The following is an 18,536-nucleotide window of genomic DNA, read 5'->3' as shown; positions in this document are numbered from 1 at the left end:
CGTAGGTTAGTTAGGTTTAAGTAGTTTTAAGTTCTAGGGGACTGATGACCACAGATGTTAAGTCCCATAATGCTCAGAGCCATTTATAGGGCTACCGATATGCACGTATACAGATTACGGTAGTATCGTGTACACAAGGCATGAAAGGGCAGCGCATTGGCAGAGCTGTCATTTGTACTCAGGTGGCTCCAGTGAAAACGTATCTGACGTGATTACGGCCGCACAGCGGGAATTAAAACCTTCGTATGCGGAATGGTAGTTGTACCTAGACGCACGGTATCTATCACCACGGACAACGCAGTGGCAGACGACCTTTACTTAACAACTGAGAGCAGCTGTGTTTCCATGGAGTTATCAGTGCTAACAGACAAGCAACACTGCGTGGAGTAACCGCTGAAATAAATGTGAAACGTACGACGTATCCCCTAGGACACTGCAGCGAAAATGGTGCCAGTGAGCTATGGTAGCAGATGACCGACGCGAGTGCCTTTGCTAACAGCATGACATTGCTTTTAGCGCCTCTCTTGGGCTCGTGACCATACCGTTGAGACTCCGGATAACTGGAAAACCGTGGCCTAGTCAGATGAGTCTTGGGTTTCAATTGGTAGGAGCTGATGGTAGTGTTAGTGTGTGGCAGAACCATCGTAGCCATGGACTCAAGTTGTCACCAAAGTACTGTGCAGGCTGATGATAGCTCCAGGATGGTGTAGGCTGTGTTTACACGGAATGGACTGGGTCCTCTGGTCCAACCGAACCAATCATTGACTGGAAATGGTTATGTTCGGCTATGGAGACCATTTGCAGCCATTCATGAACTTCGTGTTATAGACGATAATGCACTATTGTCACCGGGTCACAATTATTCGCGCTTGGTGTGAAGAACGTTCTGGAGAAAATGATTTTGCCCCCAAGATCGTCGGAAATTAAACCCATCGAACATTTGTGGGATATAATACTGTAGTCAGTTCGTGCACTAAATACTGCACCACAAAACTTCAGCAAGTATGGACAGCCATTGGGACAGCATTGCTCAATATTTCTGTATGAGACTTCAAACGACTAGAGTCCATGCCACGTTGAGTTACTGCACTTCTTCTTTTGCTGGCGCCTTGTCCCGCGGTTTCACAGGGTCGGCATGGTTTGGATCGTATTTGACAAGGTTAGTTTTTAAGGGATGGCTGGATGCCCCAACTGTCTATGGAATAGTGCTAACGTTCAGATGTCTACACGTAGTGTAACTGAGGAGGAACGTGGGGACAAGCCCGATATTCACCTACCGGAATGTGGAAAACCGTCTAAAAACACATTGAGGCTGTCCGGCAAACCGGTCGACGTCGGTAATCCGCTGGCCGGATTCGATCTGGGGCCGGCGCGCCTACCCGAGTCTAGGAAGCAGCGTATTAGCGGTCGCTGCTAATCTGGCGGGTGTTGAGTTACTGCATTACCCCTGGCAAAAGGGGGTCCCACGCGATATTAGGGTGTATTCCATGATTGTACCCATGTCAATGTACGATATCTTTCTTGAGGTAAAGATTTGCCACTAAGTAAATTTGGTTTTATCGTCTGACACAGTCCACGTCGTGGTAGCTCTCCGTAGTATGAATCTCCACGTATTAATAGATGGTCTAGCGTATGTGAGGGTTACAGTGTGTTAAGCCAGTGTCAGTTGTTCAGTTACCAGACGGAAGAATAAAGGTGATACTAGTGCGGATCGGTCTTGTGCACAGTGAGTTGCTGATCGCTGCTCAACTCTCACGGATAGAATAGCTGAGTTAAATAACTTGCTGACGTTGGGTTTCACATATTAGTTGGAGAGTAACAATTACTTATCGTCTGACGGCGACTGGCTAAATTGCTACGCTGGATCGCGTTAGATTGTGCTGTTCTGTTTCGGGCTTTTAAAATCGGGCACATCGACTCATTTTAATAACTTGACGCACCACACAATCGTTAACTTTGTACTAAGATGATGTTAACTTCTTCCCCGTCTCCTCCCAGTTATCATCACGATTCAGTGGTAATCGGAGTTTCACGTTCCTCATGATCAGCTCGTGTCTGTAAGTTCTAAGGAACACAAAGAATTTTCATACATCTACAAGAAATAGTATCGAAGGTTTAGGTGTGGTGTCGCTCAGCTAGCATAGTATCAGTAGTTGCCTCTGTCTCCAATGCTGATAAGCGGAACCGTGAGATTTACACAGTGAAACTGTGGAATTTGTCTCACACACACACACACACACACTGTGTGTGAAATTACTTCCATAAGCTTGCTTATGCTGCAGAAGAGGCGAGTAGGAACAGTTACCAGCGTTACAAGCTGTCGTATATACATACGGATTAAAAGCAGGGGAGGTGGCTAGCAGCCAGGAAACATAGTCCAGACGGGCAGACGAATGACCTGACGCTGTTTAAGACCGCGTTTTGAGCTCGTCTCATCTCCGGCCACCTCGCTGCTCCGACGAAAGAAGTCACTAACCCACGGCCCATGTAGGAAATTGAGAGCGGCGGGGAACGGCGTGTGGTTAACAAAATAAATACCTACTGTGTTGTGTACATGTACTTGCAGCAGGAACATAGCTCACTATCGGAAGACTGCCAGAAGCAAAATTACTTACTTACTTACACACACACACACACACACACACACACACACACACACACACACACACACAAACCAGCCTTTAAAAGGGTGACTGATAGAAACAACAGTTAGGTATTACTCGACAATTTTATTGCACCTGTTAGTGAAGGCGCTTCGGACGGCGTATTGTGAGTTTTCATCTTGATATTTCAATAGGACACGCTGAACCATATGATTGTATATGCACAGCTGTCCTGGAACCCTTTACAGTGTGTTGCGCTTCCCTTACAAACCACTGTGCTTGTTTACAGTTACGTCACGCCTGTTTCCCACAACGACCACGGAAGGTAGAGTGCAATAGTAGTGTGGTCGGGTGATACTGACGGAGTTGTCTTGCACTACTGGGCTGTCGCCACGTCACGATTGTTCTGATAATTGCACTTTGTGGAACAGCTCCAGGAAAGAGCGTAAAATATGTCGATACACCTGCTTCAGCTAGATAGTTACGGTGTAACCTCCGTTGTCAATTAAGACTTCCGACGGAGACACGAAACAGGCGTCTCCGACGTAAACAACCAGCCTGCCGCCCGTTTCGCTTATTGACTGTCGTTTCCGTTTCGCTGTCCCATAAAAATAACTAGCGGCAGAAAGAAATCAGGCTCCAATTTACCAGCAGCCAAAGCAAACAGTATCCAGGAGTCGGGCGATTTGTGTGTGTGTGTGTGTGTGTGTGTGTGTGTGTGTGTGTGTCACTCCAGCCGCGTCTAGGCGAGTCTTTTTTGTCGCGCAGCGGAGTTCTTTTTGTCGCCGCAGCAGCCGCCCTTCCGCTGGGGTAATTCGGCGTATTTTATTCATTTTGTGTTCTGCGCTGGAGCCAGACAGGAAACCCACCGGTATAAATAGCGGCGGCCCGACTGCACGTGGCGCCCCGCCGGGGCGTAAACACGTGTCGTCGCGCCTTCGCGACCACCCTGCCGCTACCTGCTACGACAACACAGCTTTCGCACTCGGGGACTCCCCCCGTCGTTGGGCCTGTGGTACCTTACAAGACTAGCACTCGAGAATCTCGGCGAGATGATCGGACGACCGGACTAGATTGCCATTGATTGGTATCGTTTGCTTCCATATAGCTGCCAGTTTCAAACAGCGAGCAACACTGCGTTTAAGCCGGCTTTGCCATAAGATGCCGCTGAAATGTGTAACTTCAGTTGCTCGTCAAATAATTACGCGTATTACTTTTGACTTTATACTCCAAACACAATGTACTCCAATAAATTCTTGTAACATAGATCTGCAGCAGGTACGAGTTATTTAACGGTCGTAATTTTCTGATGGTCGCTGTGGAAGTTCTATTACAGTTTGGACGCTACGCCATTGTCAAGCATGTACAAACTTACGACGAATCAGGAACATGTAATACAGAGACAATAACAGTATGCGCCCGGGTTCCCGGGTTCGATTCTCGGCGGGGTCAGGGATTTTCTCTGCCTCGTGATGACTAGGTGTTATGTGATGTCCTTAGGCTAGTTAGGTTTAAGTAGTTCTAAGTTCTAGGGGACTGATGACCATAGCTGTTATGTCCCATAGTGCTCAGAGCCAATAACAGTATGAACAAACAGCACTAGAATTAGCGATGCGCATTTAAGGATACTTCATCTTAGTTCCGTGCAATGCCCATCCACCTCTCCACCGCCGTCACCCCCTCCACGCCCCATTTGCAATTTCACTTTGTTATTTTATTTTCTGACCAAATAAAGTTTTACTGCTTCCGACGACCCTAATGCTTTGGATTTTCATGACTTATTAACTTTTTCGTTACTCAGTATTACGACAGAATACACTGATGAGCCAAAACATTTTGATCACTTTCTTAATAGCTTGCTTGTCCGTCCTTGGAAAGAAACAAAACACAAAATTTGCATACCACGAATAACACAGTTTCTTGGTAGGTTCGTGGAGATACGTGGCATTAGTTGTTATTCGCGTAACTAACGGGCCGCTGACTTGCGTACGCGGTGATGGTATCCGATAGTGATCCAGATGGGCTCCATAGGATTTACTTGAGGCGAATTTGGTCGCCGAGACATCAACGTGAGCTCACTATAATGCTCCTCCAACCACTGTTGCACGTTCTGGCTCAGAGAGACGGAGAGTTATACTGCTGAAAGATGACATTGCAGTCGGTGAAGACATCAAACATGAAAGGGTACAGGTGGTTCGCAGCCTTCAGCGTGTCTTCGATTACTAGCACAGGTCGTATGCACGCACAGGAGAATGTCTCCTGTAGCATAAGACGGGTCCCAACACCCTGCCTTCTTGGCGCGCTGTACGTTTCGAGCCGCTGTGCACCTCGATGACGGTGTCTGTGGAGACGTCTAACAACCTAATGTAGCAAAAATGTGGTTCACCTAAACAGCCGACACGTTTCCATTGACCATGTCGTTGGGTCAGCATGTGAAAACTTAGGGGTGGTCTCCTGCCGAGCTCCATCTTCAACAATGTACGGTGAACGGTGTCCTCCGAAACATCTGCACGTGCATCAGAGATGCCATGGATCACCATCCATCCTAGTATACAGAGCAGACAAGCCTCTGAACCCTGCGTTCGGTCAAGACTGGTGGACGTCCCACCATTTAACTCCTAGTGGTAGTTTCACTGTTGTCCTACCTCTTTCCGTAGATGCTCACGACAGTAGCACATGAACATTCAAGCAGCTTCGCCGTTTCCGAGATACTCTTTCACAGTCTATGCGTAATAATAACAATCTAACCCGTGTCAAAGACGCTTATCTCAGCGGATTTCTACGTTTGCAGCCCATAGCTTCGCAAGGGTGAGCCCTGTCCTTCCTTATCTAGTCCGCTTGCACAATGTATTGAGAGAAGGAATTGTCGCGGACGACCAGGGATGTCATCCATGCAGCAGCTTATGAATGGTCTGGGATGCGTTACTTTTGCAGAAGTAAAGAGGAAGTCGGGCAGAAGAGGGTAATGGCGTACTGCTGTAATCCAACTTCAGGGTTGAACGAAGAAGCATACTAGCTGAAGTTGGCAACGAGCAGACAGTGATCTATACTGGTTGATAACATTAAACTTCCTTAGACTCTAAAACTTAGTCAGTCGTTGCGCCATGGTTCTTCTTACTTCAGAACAATACTGTATAGCAGTACTTTACGGATGCGCTTACTAATGGCGGACTACGTTAATAACCTTTGGAACCACCTCAATCCTTTAAGTGTAAATAAATAATTCAAAATGGAGGTATCAGCATTGTATGAAAGATGTTCATATACATGATGCCTTTGTTACGCCGGCTTGTATGGCAGGCTAATTTTTATTTTCTTGTCTCTAATTATTATTTAGTTATGCATTATAAACATTACTATATATAGTACAAAGAAATTAGACACAAGAATTTAAACTGTATGTCCAGCAAATTTAATGTAATAAGAGTATTACACCGGATGGTTTAGAGAAATGATTGTGATGCGTATACCTTGACAATAATCGACGGAATAGGCGCCAGAACTAAGGATGGCAATTGTTTTCGGAATCGCGCTAAAGACTTCTCCGGTTTATCTAAATTCGTTCAGATGAATCTTTCAGAAACTCAATGGCGATATCATCGTTACTGACTAGATAAACAGTGAGACACAGCCTCTCATTGCTTTCAGTGTCATGTGACACCCACACGTTGTATGGGGATCACACTTTAGGACAATAATAAACAATGTTGTGAACTTCTAGAATTACGCAGTATAGTGCTGTAAGAAATTGCATTTAACAGGGTATGTCCCACTTGTACGCGTGAATACTTGGTGTACCTTTATTTGTACAGCTCTCCACTTGTGGCTAATTGCGATCTTTTTGTTTCAGCACGAGCCCCAGCCAACTCCAAGAGGTCACCCTCGACCCAAATATGAACGCGGCAATGGCATGTAAGTAAAACACTTCGCCAGATATCGGTGACAAAGTTCATTGCTTATAGTCCTCATTATGCAAGATCTGTTACAGACAAATCCAGTGTCTTGTCAGCTGTGGAATCCCAAAAGAAGTTGTATTATGATAGCTAGTAGATGGGCACCTCCGTGTGCTAGGGGAAGCAGAGGTCATGTGAAATGATAATACACACTAGCACTTCTGAAAACTGCAGCACTCAAAGAGAAAACATGTCAGAAACAAACCGTATTCCATAGACGACGCACATGACAGTATGCATATGAAAAAGATTATAGGGCTGTAGATGATCCCTGACTTGAGAAATGCGGATGATGCAGAACCCACTTCTGTAAGCGGTTCCGCATGGAATCAGAAGACATGTGTATCTTCACGGCTAACCTCCTTCCTCGCAGTTTATATGTAAAACCACAAAACGTCAAGCATGGTTGTTGAACAATAACCAACAAGCCGATGACAAACAATACCCCATACATGGTCGGTGAGAGCCATGTCCAGCTGATGTGTAGGCCAAAGAACAGTCGTACACTTCCTTCATTGAGGAAGGTTTTTACATTTCTCCCATGAGGCCAAGTAGTGTCATGCTGGAATTTAGGCTGCTGGGTTTTTCAGAGATAGTGTGCTGCCTCGAGCACTTACATGTCCAGCAGTTGCTGTATCTAATTGCTTTCCAAATCAACAATTTCGTTGCCAAGGCATCTTCTTCTTAGGAACTGCGCCCTATTTTTAGTGATTTGATGCAGTTTTTTTGTCTCTTATGTATTGATTGCTGTTCGTAAGTGGTTATTTTGATGCGCTTCTTGGCCTTCAATTTTGTCTTTGTGGCCGTAGGCTGTTTAGAGAGATGGTTGCTTTCATCACGAATGTTACTACGTATCCCGTAGACCCACACACAGTTTTTATCGGTCTTTTTCTTAATTCCGCTGTCCTAGGAGGCTTATTAAGGAATTCTGAGACTTTCCTCACTGTGAAGCTGCCAGACCTTTGTCAGGAATTGTCTAATTACTGCCTCTTTCTTAACTGCTTGGTAGAGAAAGAATGTTGGGAAGTTTTTTGATACGCGGAACGTGCGTTGCAGTGTCTTCTTTTAGAGTCTTAGGAGTTTCTTGATGTGAAACTTCGCTGCTGTGGCCACAGACAGGGCGTACATAGTCCACCACACACTGGATACCGCCCTGTAAATTAGCAGCGGACAGTGCTGACCTTTCATAAATTAGTGGATAGAGTTCACCCAGGATTCCTCACTGCGTCAACATGCTGCCTCCACTCCGAGTGTCGTAGGTCTCAAGTTTCTGGAAGTCACCTCTTGGTAAGTAGGGGTGTCCTGGTTTAGGCTCCACTCAATTCTACTCGCCGTTGTTCGCTACGCCCATGAACGGCGTGGGCTAGACTACCAGATTGCGGTCATTATGGGAACGTGTAACCATTCGGAACGCTCTGAACACACTTCATTTTGCTTCATACTAAGCCGATTCAAGTTTACCCAATCGCCAGTCCTGTAGGAAGCGCCTGAATTGTCGACGCAAACAGGTCCACGCTCATTGTAATGCTCTTGCGTCGATTGAAGACTCAGACAATGGTACATGGAATTAGGTTTCAGCAATGGATAAGTGACATCTTGCTAAGAACGATATTTCGGTGTAGCCGAAGGCGTCAGTGATAGATAAAATCCTTTCTAGAAGCCATTTATTTTCTGGCACAATCACCTATAATTTAAACAAGAAATGTGAATGTGCTTCTCTCAGTGTTGGAGACTGAATAACTGATTCCTTCTTATGATCTACAAATCGCCAGTGACAACCGAAACCAGTAATTTATTGTTCACGTTATATGATTGTGCCGGAAAACAACAATTTTTAAAAGGTAAGGCACTTTCGTATGTGGGAACATGGTGAAAAACAACCATGAGGGAGCCATCACATGGACTCCTGGTTTGTAAAACGTAATTGATATGAGAAGCCTACTAAATCGTCCGCATTTAAAATTGCAATTGCCTCTTGTTGTTATAAAGCCTTATATACACTCGTAGATATTTGGGACGACTTTTGGTCTGAAAGACATAGCAAACTATTTGCATGGTATACTCTTGCTAGATCAAAAATTGCACGTCTACTGTTGTGTTCTTCGGTGCTAACACTGGTTTGATGGAGCACCTCACGCTAATATTACCCTGCATAAGACTCTGTGCAACGAAGGTCAGTTTGAACACTTTCATTGTAGGCAAGACTTGCTTACGCGCTCGTCCGCCTCTGCCATCTACTACGGAATTGACGATTACTTGAAGACCTTAGAAGTGCCCTTTCAGCCGATCCCCCCCCCCCTCCCGCGTGTTCCCGATAACGGCCACGGGAGGCAAAGTGCAGTCATATTGTGGTTGGGTAGTGAAATTGAATTAGCTCAGTTTTTCCATTGTTTTCATTGACTGAATTGTGATGGTCCATTGATGACATCACCACTGCACTTAGATTCTTTTTTGGGACGTACGATGCCAATGTTTTATCCTTCCCGAAACCAAATCACGTTTATTGGGTAAATATTTTGGTCGTAATTTCCTTTTAGTTTTGTGCATCGTTCCAGTGTAAGTCAAACAAGTTTAGACCAGTTTGTCAACCAGCTCCACAGAAGAGTACCAGTTATCTGCAGTTATATTACTGTTTGTTCCATGTAAAGTTTCTGAATGCTGCAGTACATTCAGTGTTGGAATTGAAAGTTGGCTTATTTTGTTAGACTGCTTTTGCCCGTATAGATGGATAAAAGCATTATATAAATAGTGTATTTCAGCGACTCATCGGCACATAATCTTGACGCCATATTTAGGAGGTTCCCATTTCATACAAACCCTGAAAAACATTTTCCTCTAAAAGGCCAAAGCAGTTCATCATCAGTCGTAAAATATTTCGAGCGGCGATGGTTTCTTGACAGTTCTGAATGAAATTTTCAAATATTTCTGAGGTAAGAGCCGTGCGATCATTAGTTCTTCCTTCCATAGAATTCACACCATCGAATCTCAAAGCAGATAGCAGAATATAAGCAGCTTTAAGGGCGTAGTTATTTTGAATATCATCAGTTGCTCATAAGCTTTAGATATATTTATGACAGACTTGATTACACCTGATAATAGCAACAACCCAAAAGATGCTTTCATTTACAAAATACTCGCATGATCAGTGTAGGTCGCTTTACGTTAGTACTTCTCTGAATAGTCTGTTATTTTTTGTTTAGTGCATATAGTCGTGATCATTTGATCTGATATCAGCAACTGCCGTGATTCAGTTGGAGACATGTATCATTTTTCACAAGCTGGAGTTAATGATACCAGGCTGGTGAGTTATGATGTTGAGGCTTCTGACTGGAGCTATTCGGTGGGTGTGTGGACATACCATAATCATCAGTTTTCTGCTATATTAGCAGGTCCTTTACCTCTCCATTTTCTGCGATCCATTGCTTCCTTCTTAAGGCTGCTGTATGTTGTGCCGTCCATCACGTCATCCAGTATCTGAAATCTCTTCCTTCCTCGCTTCCTTTTCCCTTCTATATAACATTCTAAAGTTGTTTTATCAGTCCATCATTCTTTCTTAATGCCCAATATAATTTCTTTTTCTTGTCTCAGCTGTGTAGACTACTTGACTCGATTTTTATCTCGGAAACATGTACTGCTTTCCTTCCACTGAGTCATAGACGAAGAGTTACTTAGTCAGAAGAAATTTCGTGTTGTGTATTTTCATCGTCGCTTGTGTTCTGTTCATCATAGCGTTGAAAATCTCTTAAAGATTCCGTCTCTGAATAATTTCTTTTTCAGTAAGACACCGCACCGTTGTGGCAATGAAGTGCCTGAAACATCAAAAAATAAGTTAGTATACACTGACTAAAAGAATTATCTGGAATCGAGGGTCAAATTTGACCCAGCGATGGCATGTACATTCACTTCCAATAAGTTTAAAGCGACGAAAGGCCGGCCCTTACGCGTGCTGAGATCAAACTGGAGCGCAAAAGAGAAGCTCCGCGCGTTTAGATTGTTAAACTGGTTTGTTGTTATCGGGAAGGCCAAATTAACAGGATTAAAATTGAGCTCCTGGTACCCAAACACCCTTCCTTCAAAGCCTCGACATCTCATAAGCGCGGTCGATCTGATTAACATATAATGCACAGCGCGAACGGTAACGGTAATGGTAAATAGTTAATAAACACGCCATGAGAAATACGGAATCTTCGCACACCGAGAACGGAAATTTCGCTGTCGGCTGCCGATGGAATCTCTATCCATTGAGTGCTGATTAGTTCCCCGTTTGCAACTCGTGCGCGACGCTCACTCTGTGTCCTAGTAGGGCACGCCTCAGGCTGATGACGCAGGGCAGACCGACTGAGTGGAGACAGATGTGCTCATTACGGCAGGCAAATTACTGTGAAGAGGCGGCCCTGCGCCCTCCGAGCTGGGACGGCGCTCGCGGCGGATGGCGTGACCGTGATGGAAACTTGGAGACACACATTGTGTGCAATTTCATGTTCGTATTAAGACATCAGTTTGAAATGCTACGCCGCGTGGGATTAGCCGAGCGGTCTCAGGCGCAGCAGTCATGGACTGTGCGGCTGATCCCGCCGGAGGTTAGAGTCCTCCCTCGGGTGTGTGTGTGTGTGTGTGTGTGTGTGTGTGTGTGTGTGTGTGTGTGTGTGTTTGTCCTTAGGATAATTTAGGTTAAGTAGTGTGTAAGCTTAGGGACTGATGACCTTAGCAGTTAAGTCCCATAAGATTTCACACACATTTTAACATTTTGAAATGCTATCGATTCTGTATCTTTCTTGATGCTCCCAGTGGTTTGCTGTCAGAAATATCCCCTCCCCCTCCCCAAATCCCTTTTACTTTTATTTGTAAGTTATGTGTCTGTCGCGACAGGTATTACGATAAACAAATCAAAGTGACCTGTACGAAGAGATACCGTCGCATTTGTTTGCTTCACGGGGATGGGGCAGTCTGCGGATAGGCGATTTGTAGCTGATGTTCAGATGTAAAATAGCTCATTGCCGGGTGTTAAATCGCAGCTTCTCAAATGAGAGAACACTGCTCCACTGTTAAATCCACGATGGCCCCACAACAGGTGATAGTGTCGTACTGTCAACATATGCGCGGTAGAAGGCCTATGATCATTACTTCCTCCACCCCCCGCCCCCCCTCAACGCTCTTCGTATTACAGGACGCTGCCGTACACCGATACACGTCGCTAATCATTTACGGGCATGCAGATAACGAAAGGTTTTAGCATATCACACGGAGGCAGCCTGTTTATGACGCCAGCGTAAATTGCGCTCCATTAACTATGATTGACTGCTCATTACAGGTGAAGACCGCTAGCAAATTTTAAAGAAGGTAAACGCCTCCTCAGGTGTTACGTCTGTTCCGAGTGGCCGACTGCTACCTACCAGTCAGTACGAAGGACATGTATGATGGTGGGACATGGGATCAGCATGTCGTCGAACACTCCAACCTTTATTGCCAGTAGATGAATTCTGATGATGCCGCTGCTTCTTTATTCAAGCAGCTCTTCATTTGGCCTCAGCAGACTGAGTCGTCGTCCTCCCTCAGAAAAATCCGAGCAGGTACCGGGAATCGAACCCGGGTCCTTCCGCGCCAAACGCAGCGATGCGAACCATTCGGCTACGGAGACAGTCACTTATAACTTATGCTCATAAACTGTGGCAAGTACGGTTGGGATATTTTCCTAGTGTCATAATCATTTTAACTGTACTCTAGCTGTTGCATTATTGGTGACCATTTGTTGGGCACATCTTCCTTGCCCGACTTGATTCGTCTCTCTGACTGCCAGCGTTGCCTTCTCACCTACTGCCATGCAGCAGCTCAACACACACGCGTCTGGGATACTTCGTAATCCTCACGTTCTTTTCTCCCTATTAATACACGACGTTGAGCCTTGTGTCTCGGTAGGCTGATTAAGGAACGCGTCGTCGGGTAAAATACGCTTCAAAAAGACAATTTGTTTGTAACAAAAAAGCGATTTATTTATGTTGACTCCCGGTACACACTGCAAAATCAGAGAGGCAGATACCTGCCGAAAGCTAAGAGCAAATGCGCATGGTCACTCGTAGACGAAACACTTGCTACACAGAATTCTGTGGCTAATGCGGCTACACTATAATACAAAAAAGACACACCACGAAAAAATTATGCAAATGGGACGGAAATCGGTAGATGTGATGTACATGTACAAACAAATGATTATAATTTCAGAAAAATTGAATGATATTTTCAAGAGAAAGAGCTTCACGGATTGAGCAAGACAATAACGCGTTGGTCCACCTGTGGCCCTTATGCAAGCAGTTGTTCGATGCCCTCCTGAGGGATACCATGCCAAATTCTGTCCAATTGGCTTGCTAGGTCGTCACAATCCCGAGATGATGGAGGTCCGTGCTCGTAATGCTCCAAACGTTCTCAATGTGGAAGATATATGGCGGCCTTGCAGGCAAACTAAGGGGTCCTATTATTAAATGAGTTGGCATTCCCGTCAATCAGTTCTGGTTGTCGGGCCGTATGGCGGGCAATAGTCAGGTTGGTATACCACCACTGTTGGGGCGTCTCTAGACAAGTCTTGGGCCTGCAACCTCAGTGATTGGAGTATAACTGGGCATCGATGAGCATTGAAGACTGGTCTGGAATCGTCCCAGACAGTGATGCGATGACAACCTGACTGTCGCTCGCCGAATGCCCAACGAGGAGGAGCGATGGTCATTTCATAGCAGGACCCCTTTGGTTGTCACTTGGCACTCTTAAGCACAGCGGTACGTCGACGATATTCTGTTTCAGTTTTGTTGCCTTTCATGGTAAGCCACCCAGGGCTTACGTTTCAGTGTTTGACAAACCCCACAGTGACCAGTGAGGTCGCCGGATCTGTCTCCAATTGAGAATGTTTGCAGTATTATTGATAGGACCTCCAACCAGCTCAGGATGTTGGCTAACTGACGCTCCAGTTGGACGAATTTGGCACGATCTTCCTCAGAAGGACAGCAAACAACTCTATGGATCACTTCCAAACCGAATAACTGCTTGCATAAGGGCCGGAGGTGGGCCATCGCGTTATTGGCTTGCTCAATTCGTGAAGCTCTTTCTCTTGAATAAATCATCAAATCTTCCTGAAATTGTAATCACTAGTTTGTCTAGACACGTACGTCACATACACAAATTTCCGTCCCATTCGGCAAATTCCTTCGTGTTTTTGAGTATATTTCAGGATTCTGTCTTCTGTCAGCTTGGAGCCTACATTCCAAAATTGAGCTGCGGCTGTTCATAAAGAATCCGTTCGTGGCTACTGTAGTGGCCACTGCTGTAGCATGTTTTGAAAGCAAGAGTGCTCGGACGCGTGCCAACGCCACAGCAGCCTGCAAGGAGCAGGGGCTGCAGCGCGCCAGCTGTGTGCAGGCGGTGAATGCCTCCCCGTCTTCCCCCTCACGGCCTCCATTTCCAAGTCAGTCAGTCATTGTTAACTTGTGTACACCTGTTCACCACTGTTTTTCAGCGGCCGCGTCTAAATGTGGAAGGGCACCTGACAGATGAGTTTATGGTTAAGAAAACTCCTCGTGGACTCACCGCAGCAGTGTGTCTTTCGTGTTTTAAAGTTTGCAGATCTCTCCCCCTTCACTTGCCATAGGATTTGCATCTCCCATAACGGTTTCGCATGCCCCTCTTCTGCACTTCCAGTGCATTATGTATCTTCTCATAGCGCTCATCCACCTATTCGTTGGGAGGGGATGCTGGCTAGTTGCTACTTGCTAGGTATACCAGGATTAAGGAAGAATAGGAACACACTGGGATTACTATGGTCTCTTACTGTTACTTCAGTCTTATCAGCATCAGTTTGTTGTCTTGCTTTTATAACTTTTATTTTTATTCTCTTTTCTACAAGTAATCAGACTCCATAATTACCAGTTCTCGTGTTCTGATCATTAAAATCTGTGATCTCCACTTTAAACTCTTCGACCACCAATCCCTCTCCCTGCGCACCTTATTTCGCTCTTACAAAGTATGTCCAATTTGTTTCTGTTCATCTTATGTGTAGAATGTTCTAATTTTTGTCAACTCTAACAGTTTTCCCCTCCTCACTGTGTTCCATTTCTTCTTACTTGCAATTGTTACTGTAAAACTAAGATAATTGGTAAATCGTAGAATTAACCAGTGAAACCTAAGATTTACCATTGCGGTGTGGTGAAGTCCGAAATTTCTCATTATATGCATAGATTTCGAACTTTTACCAAGAGACATTGGTAAATCGTAGGATTTACCAATGCAAACCGGTAAAAGCTGGATCGAAAACTGCCGCCTCTGTCATGCAGGTTCAGACAAGTTTCATTGTTGCCAATTTTGTGTTCAGATAAGGTTCTTTGTTGTCAGTTATGAGTTCTCAGTCCGCTCACCGCTGCGTAGTTCGTCAGTGTCGAGAATCGTGTATACGGTCGGTCAACCTTGCGACTCTTTTTAGTGGTATTTCTTCTGCAGCTTTGCACCAGAATGAGTGATGTTATGCATAACAGATTTTACGAACTTTTTAGTGAAGCAGTGAATAAGGAGAACAACAAATTTTATGTAACTGCTGGGGAAACTAATGTTCTGTTAAGTGAATTGAAAGATGCAAAAATCGTTTCCAATAAAAAAAATCTGTTCACTACAGACGTTTGAAGCGATATGATGTTCTCAACATCGGACGTGAAGAGAAACTCGGAGCACTGGTGTCTGCTGGAAAAGAAGAAATTCGTTATTACATTAGTTTTGATGAACTGTTTAACGTACTATGAGAGACTCACATTGCTATAGGCCATGGCGGCCGAACACGGATAATTGTGGAATCGAATCGTAAGTACAAGAATGTGACTGGTGAATCAATCGTTGCTTGAGATTATGTGAACCATGTTATAGAAAGGAAAAAAACATTGAAAAGGAGTGTTGTTGTGAAACATATGACACACATCATGAATTCATGATGCCAAATTGACTTAATCGACATGCAGGCAAACCCAGACAATAAGTCGAAGTTCATAATTATATACCAAGATCATTTGACAAAATTGGTTATCCTCCGCTTACTAACTCCGAAAAGGGATGATGAATTTAACATATCATCTTTTGGACATTTTTACCACCTTATGTATCCCAAGTATCCTTCATTCTGATAATGGTAGTGTTTTGTAACTAATTCATTCAAAGTTTGTGGGTTGTGGAGTGATATAATAGAGTTGTGGGAAACCGAGGCACAGTCAGTCTCGGGCATCAGTCGAAAGACCAAATCAAGATATCGAAAATATGTTATCAACTTGGATGGAAACAAACGAAACTTCAAAACGGTCTCAAGGACTGACGTTTGTGCAAGCAATAAAGGGATCAGAGGTTCACCATGTGAAGCCATGTTTGGGGTTCCAATGAAAATGGGCATTGTGACCACAGTTGTTCCACGTGATTTAATAAAAAAAATATAAACACTGAAGAAGACTGGGAAAGTATGTTAAACAGGCTCACAGGAAACTGAAAATGACGGCCAAGGAATTAATTCCAGTGAATCAAGTACTGGAACGGAAGGAACCGAGGTGGAAAGTACGGCTGCAGCAGGTGGAGCACCAGAGACACAGGATTTGGCATTAGTTAATGACATTGGCACCAGCTGATGGTTGTGACGAGACGCTGATAACTTCCAACAGTGTTAATAAAGTGAAACGGAGTCGAGAAGCTGCCAAAGAAGGTCTTCAATTGCAAGCAAAGAAAATGAAAGTAGCTCCATGTATGAAATTCCAAAACCTTCAGTTGGATGGGATGTGAGAATTAAAGTACCGGATGTAGACAGGGCAAAAATTAATGCAAAATCTATAATAGCTGTATTGATACATATTAAGGATGACTAATTTTATCAACTTGGTACCAAAGCTGGTAAACTGAAGTCATTGTACACTCGGAACCAATTTACATTGTGCAAGGAAAATTTTATCAACGTCGAAGAAGTAGCAAGAGAAGAAGTTAGCGTACAGGAAGCGGTTGCCAAATAATCTTTTTTTGGAGGACAAAGGTTCAAAAATGCAATAGCTTAACAAAATTTCAAGTAAATAAGCTTGTCTAATTTGTCTTCCATATTACGTAATTCGAGATGCCACAATAGTCAGCCTTATTGTAACAAAAATTAACGTACACTAGGTAACATTTTTTCAACATTTTTCACTAATAAGGAATCTTGCTCATTATAATCACACTGGAATGCAAGAATGTTTAAAATAAATTTACAATAAATACGAACTGTCAATAAATTGCTGATTTTTTAATACGATTTTACCAGTTGGTATGCCGGCCGCGGTGGCCGTGCGGTTCTAGGCGCTCCAGTCCGGAGCCGCGCTGCTGCTACGGTCGCAGGTTCGAATCCTGTCTCGGGCATGGGTGTGTGTAGTGTCCTTAGGTTAGTTAGGTTTAAGTAGTTCTAAGTTCTAGGGGACTGATGACCACAGCAGTTGAGTCCCATAGTGCTCAGAGCCTTACCAGTTGGTATGGGTACATCCAAAGATTTACCAACGTCTCTTGGTAAAAGTTCGGAATCTATGCATATAATAAGAAATTTCAGACTTTTAAGTCTTAGGTTTCACCAGTTAATTCTAGGATTTACCGATCATCTTACTTCGCTCGTAGTGCGTGGCCTCGATGTATTTCCCTCCCGGAGAGCCGAGCTAGGGGAAATTTTAACTCCGAAATTATTTACGCAACGTCCCGTACCATGATCGTCTAAGGAAACGCTTACGTCATAGCTTCCCCACCTGTTTCCTCACAGACAGAAAGTGTTTCCAGCCATATTCAGACGCCCATCAAGATGGGACACATTCAGCATGCCACATGAGTAACATCAATTCAGTGATAAACTTAAATGACCTTGTGTGTGTGTAAGTCCACGAGTGGATTTAAACTTCGTTGTTTAAAATAGAACTATACGTTGATTGTACGCCAAAATAGCTGTTTTTGAAATAACATTTAATGATGCCTCTAAGTGGTTGTACGGATGAAAACAAAACACGTTTTCTGATGGGTGACAACAAGATGCTACATTATCTTTAAAAATGTACTCTCTAAAATATGAACATATCGCCACCAGCCACATGTTTGATGGAACCCATGTAATGATTCAACAGAGTTAAGGCCTCGCTTGTCATTATTTTGTCAGTCAGATAGTCAGTGGATATATAATACCATCGATTTCGCTAAATTCTTGACAGATTTTGTGTTGTTTTTACTAGAAACAGAAGCAGTCCCGTGAATTATTTTTCTGCTGAAGTGTCGCATATTGGGCACAAATATGGTAATTATGGCACTGGCTTGTTCACTAAGTGACATGCAGCTCAGTTAGTAAGATGTGCCATCTGAAAAGGGTTTCCTGATCATTTGATAGTGGTGGTCGAGGATTTGCGATTTGTTGCTGGAAAACGAACACTAAAATTACGAAATATCAGATGATACATTTATTTCCGACAGGCATACACAGAGTGTTTCTGTGGAGAAATAAATAGGTGTCATCTCGAATCACAAAGAAGATTGTGAATATTTTAACTATACAGTGTGAGACTGCCAACGTTTATTGGAATTTCGGAGTTTCACTGACACTTGGTTAAAAGTCGTCGACGCTAACTGTAAAAAATAAATTATATTCGCAACGTAAACGCACCATCGGTGGTGTATAGACTGTAAGTTGTGCAATTCTCGGTGATAGCTAGAACGACCACCAGTGTGCATTAGTGTTGTTGCCAGGCCTAGTAGGGTATATAGAGGCCATGAACAATGTCACGTGATGAGAGAGTACTGTGAAAGACGCGGAGACACCACGTACTTGTGTGAGACAACGTTATCAGCACCTGACAGTTCGAAATGAGTCTCGTTACGACTCTCCTTTTCGACAGTTCCGCGATTCGTACAATATCCATACTTGTAAGCTATTCAGATGTGCGAGTGGCTCATTGTTGGAATAAACGGGAAGATGAGG

General features: G+C 44.1%; 1 protein-coding gene across 4 annotated transcripts in view; it reads left to right on the top strand.

The window, feature by feature from the left end:
* Positions 1 to 18,536, top strand: part of LOC124798220 (centrosomin-like) — a 424,745-nt gene that overhangs the window by 211,985 nt on the left and 194,224 nt on the right. For all 4 annotated transcript variants that reach the window (XM_047261528.1, XM_047261530.1, XM_047261529.1 and 1 more), the window contains exon 2: positions 6,454 to 6,515. In XM_047261528.1, coding sequence (XP_047117484.1) covers positions 6,454 to 6,515 — 62 coding nt within the window. The remainder of the gene's footprint in view (positions 1 to 6,453; positions 6,516 to 18,536) is intronic.

Source organism: Schistocerca piceifrons, chromosome 5 (assembly GCF_021461385.2).
Source record: "Schistocerca piceifrons isolate TAMUIC-IGC-003096 chromosome 5, iqSchPice1.1, whole genome shotgun sequence".
NCBI classification, from domain to species: domain Eukaryota; kingdom Metazoa; phylum Arthropoda; class Insecta; order Orthoptera; family Acrididae; genus Schistocerca; species Schistocerca piceifrons.
The sequence above is the reverse complement of the archived record's forward strand: the minus strand, read 5'-3'. Positions and strand labels throughout refer to the sequence as shown.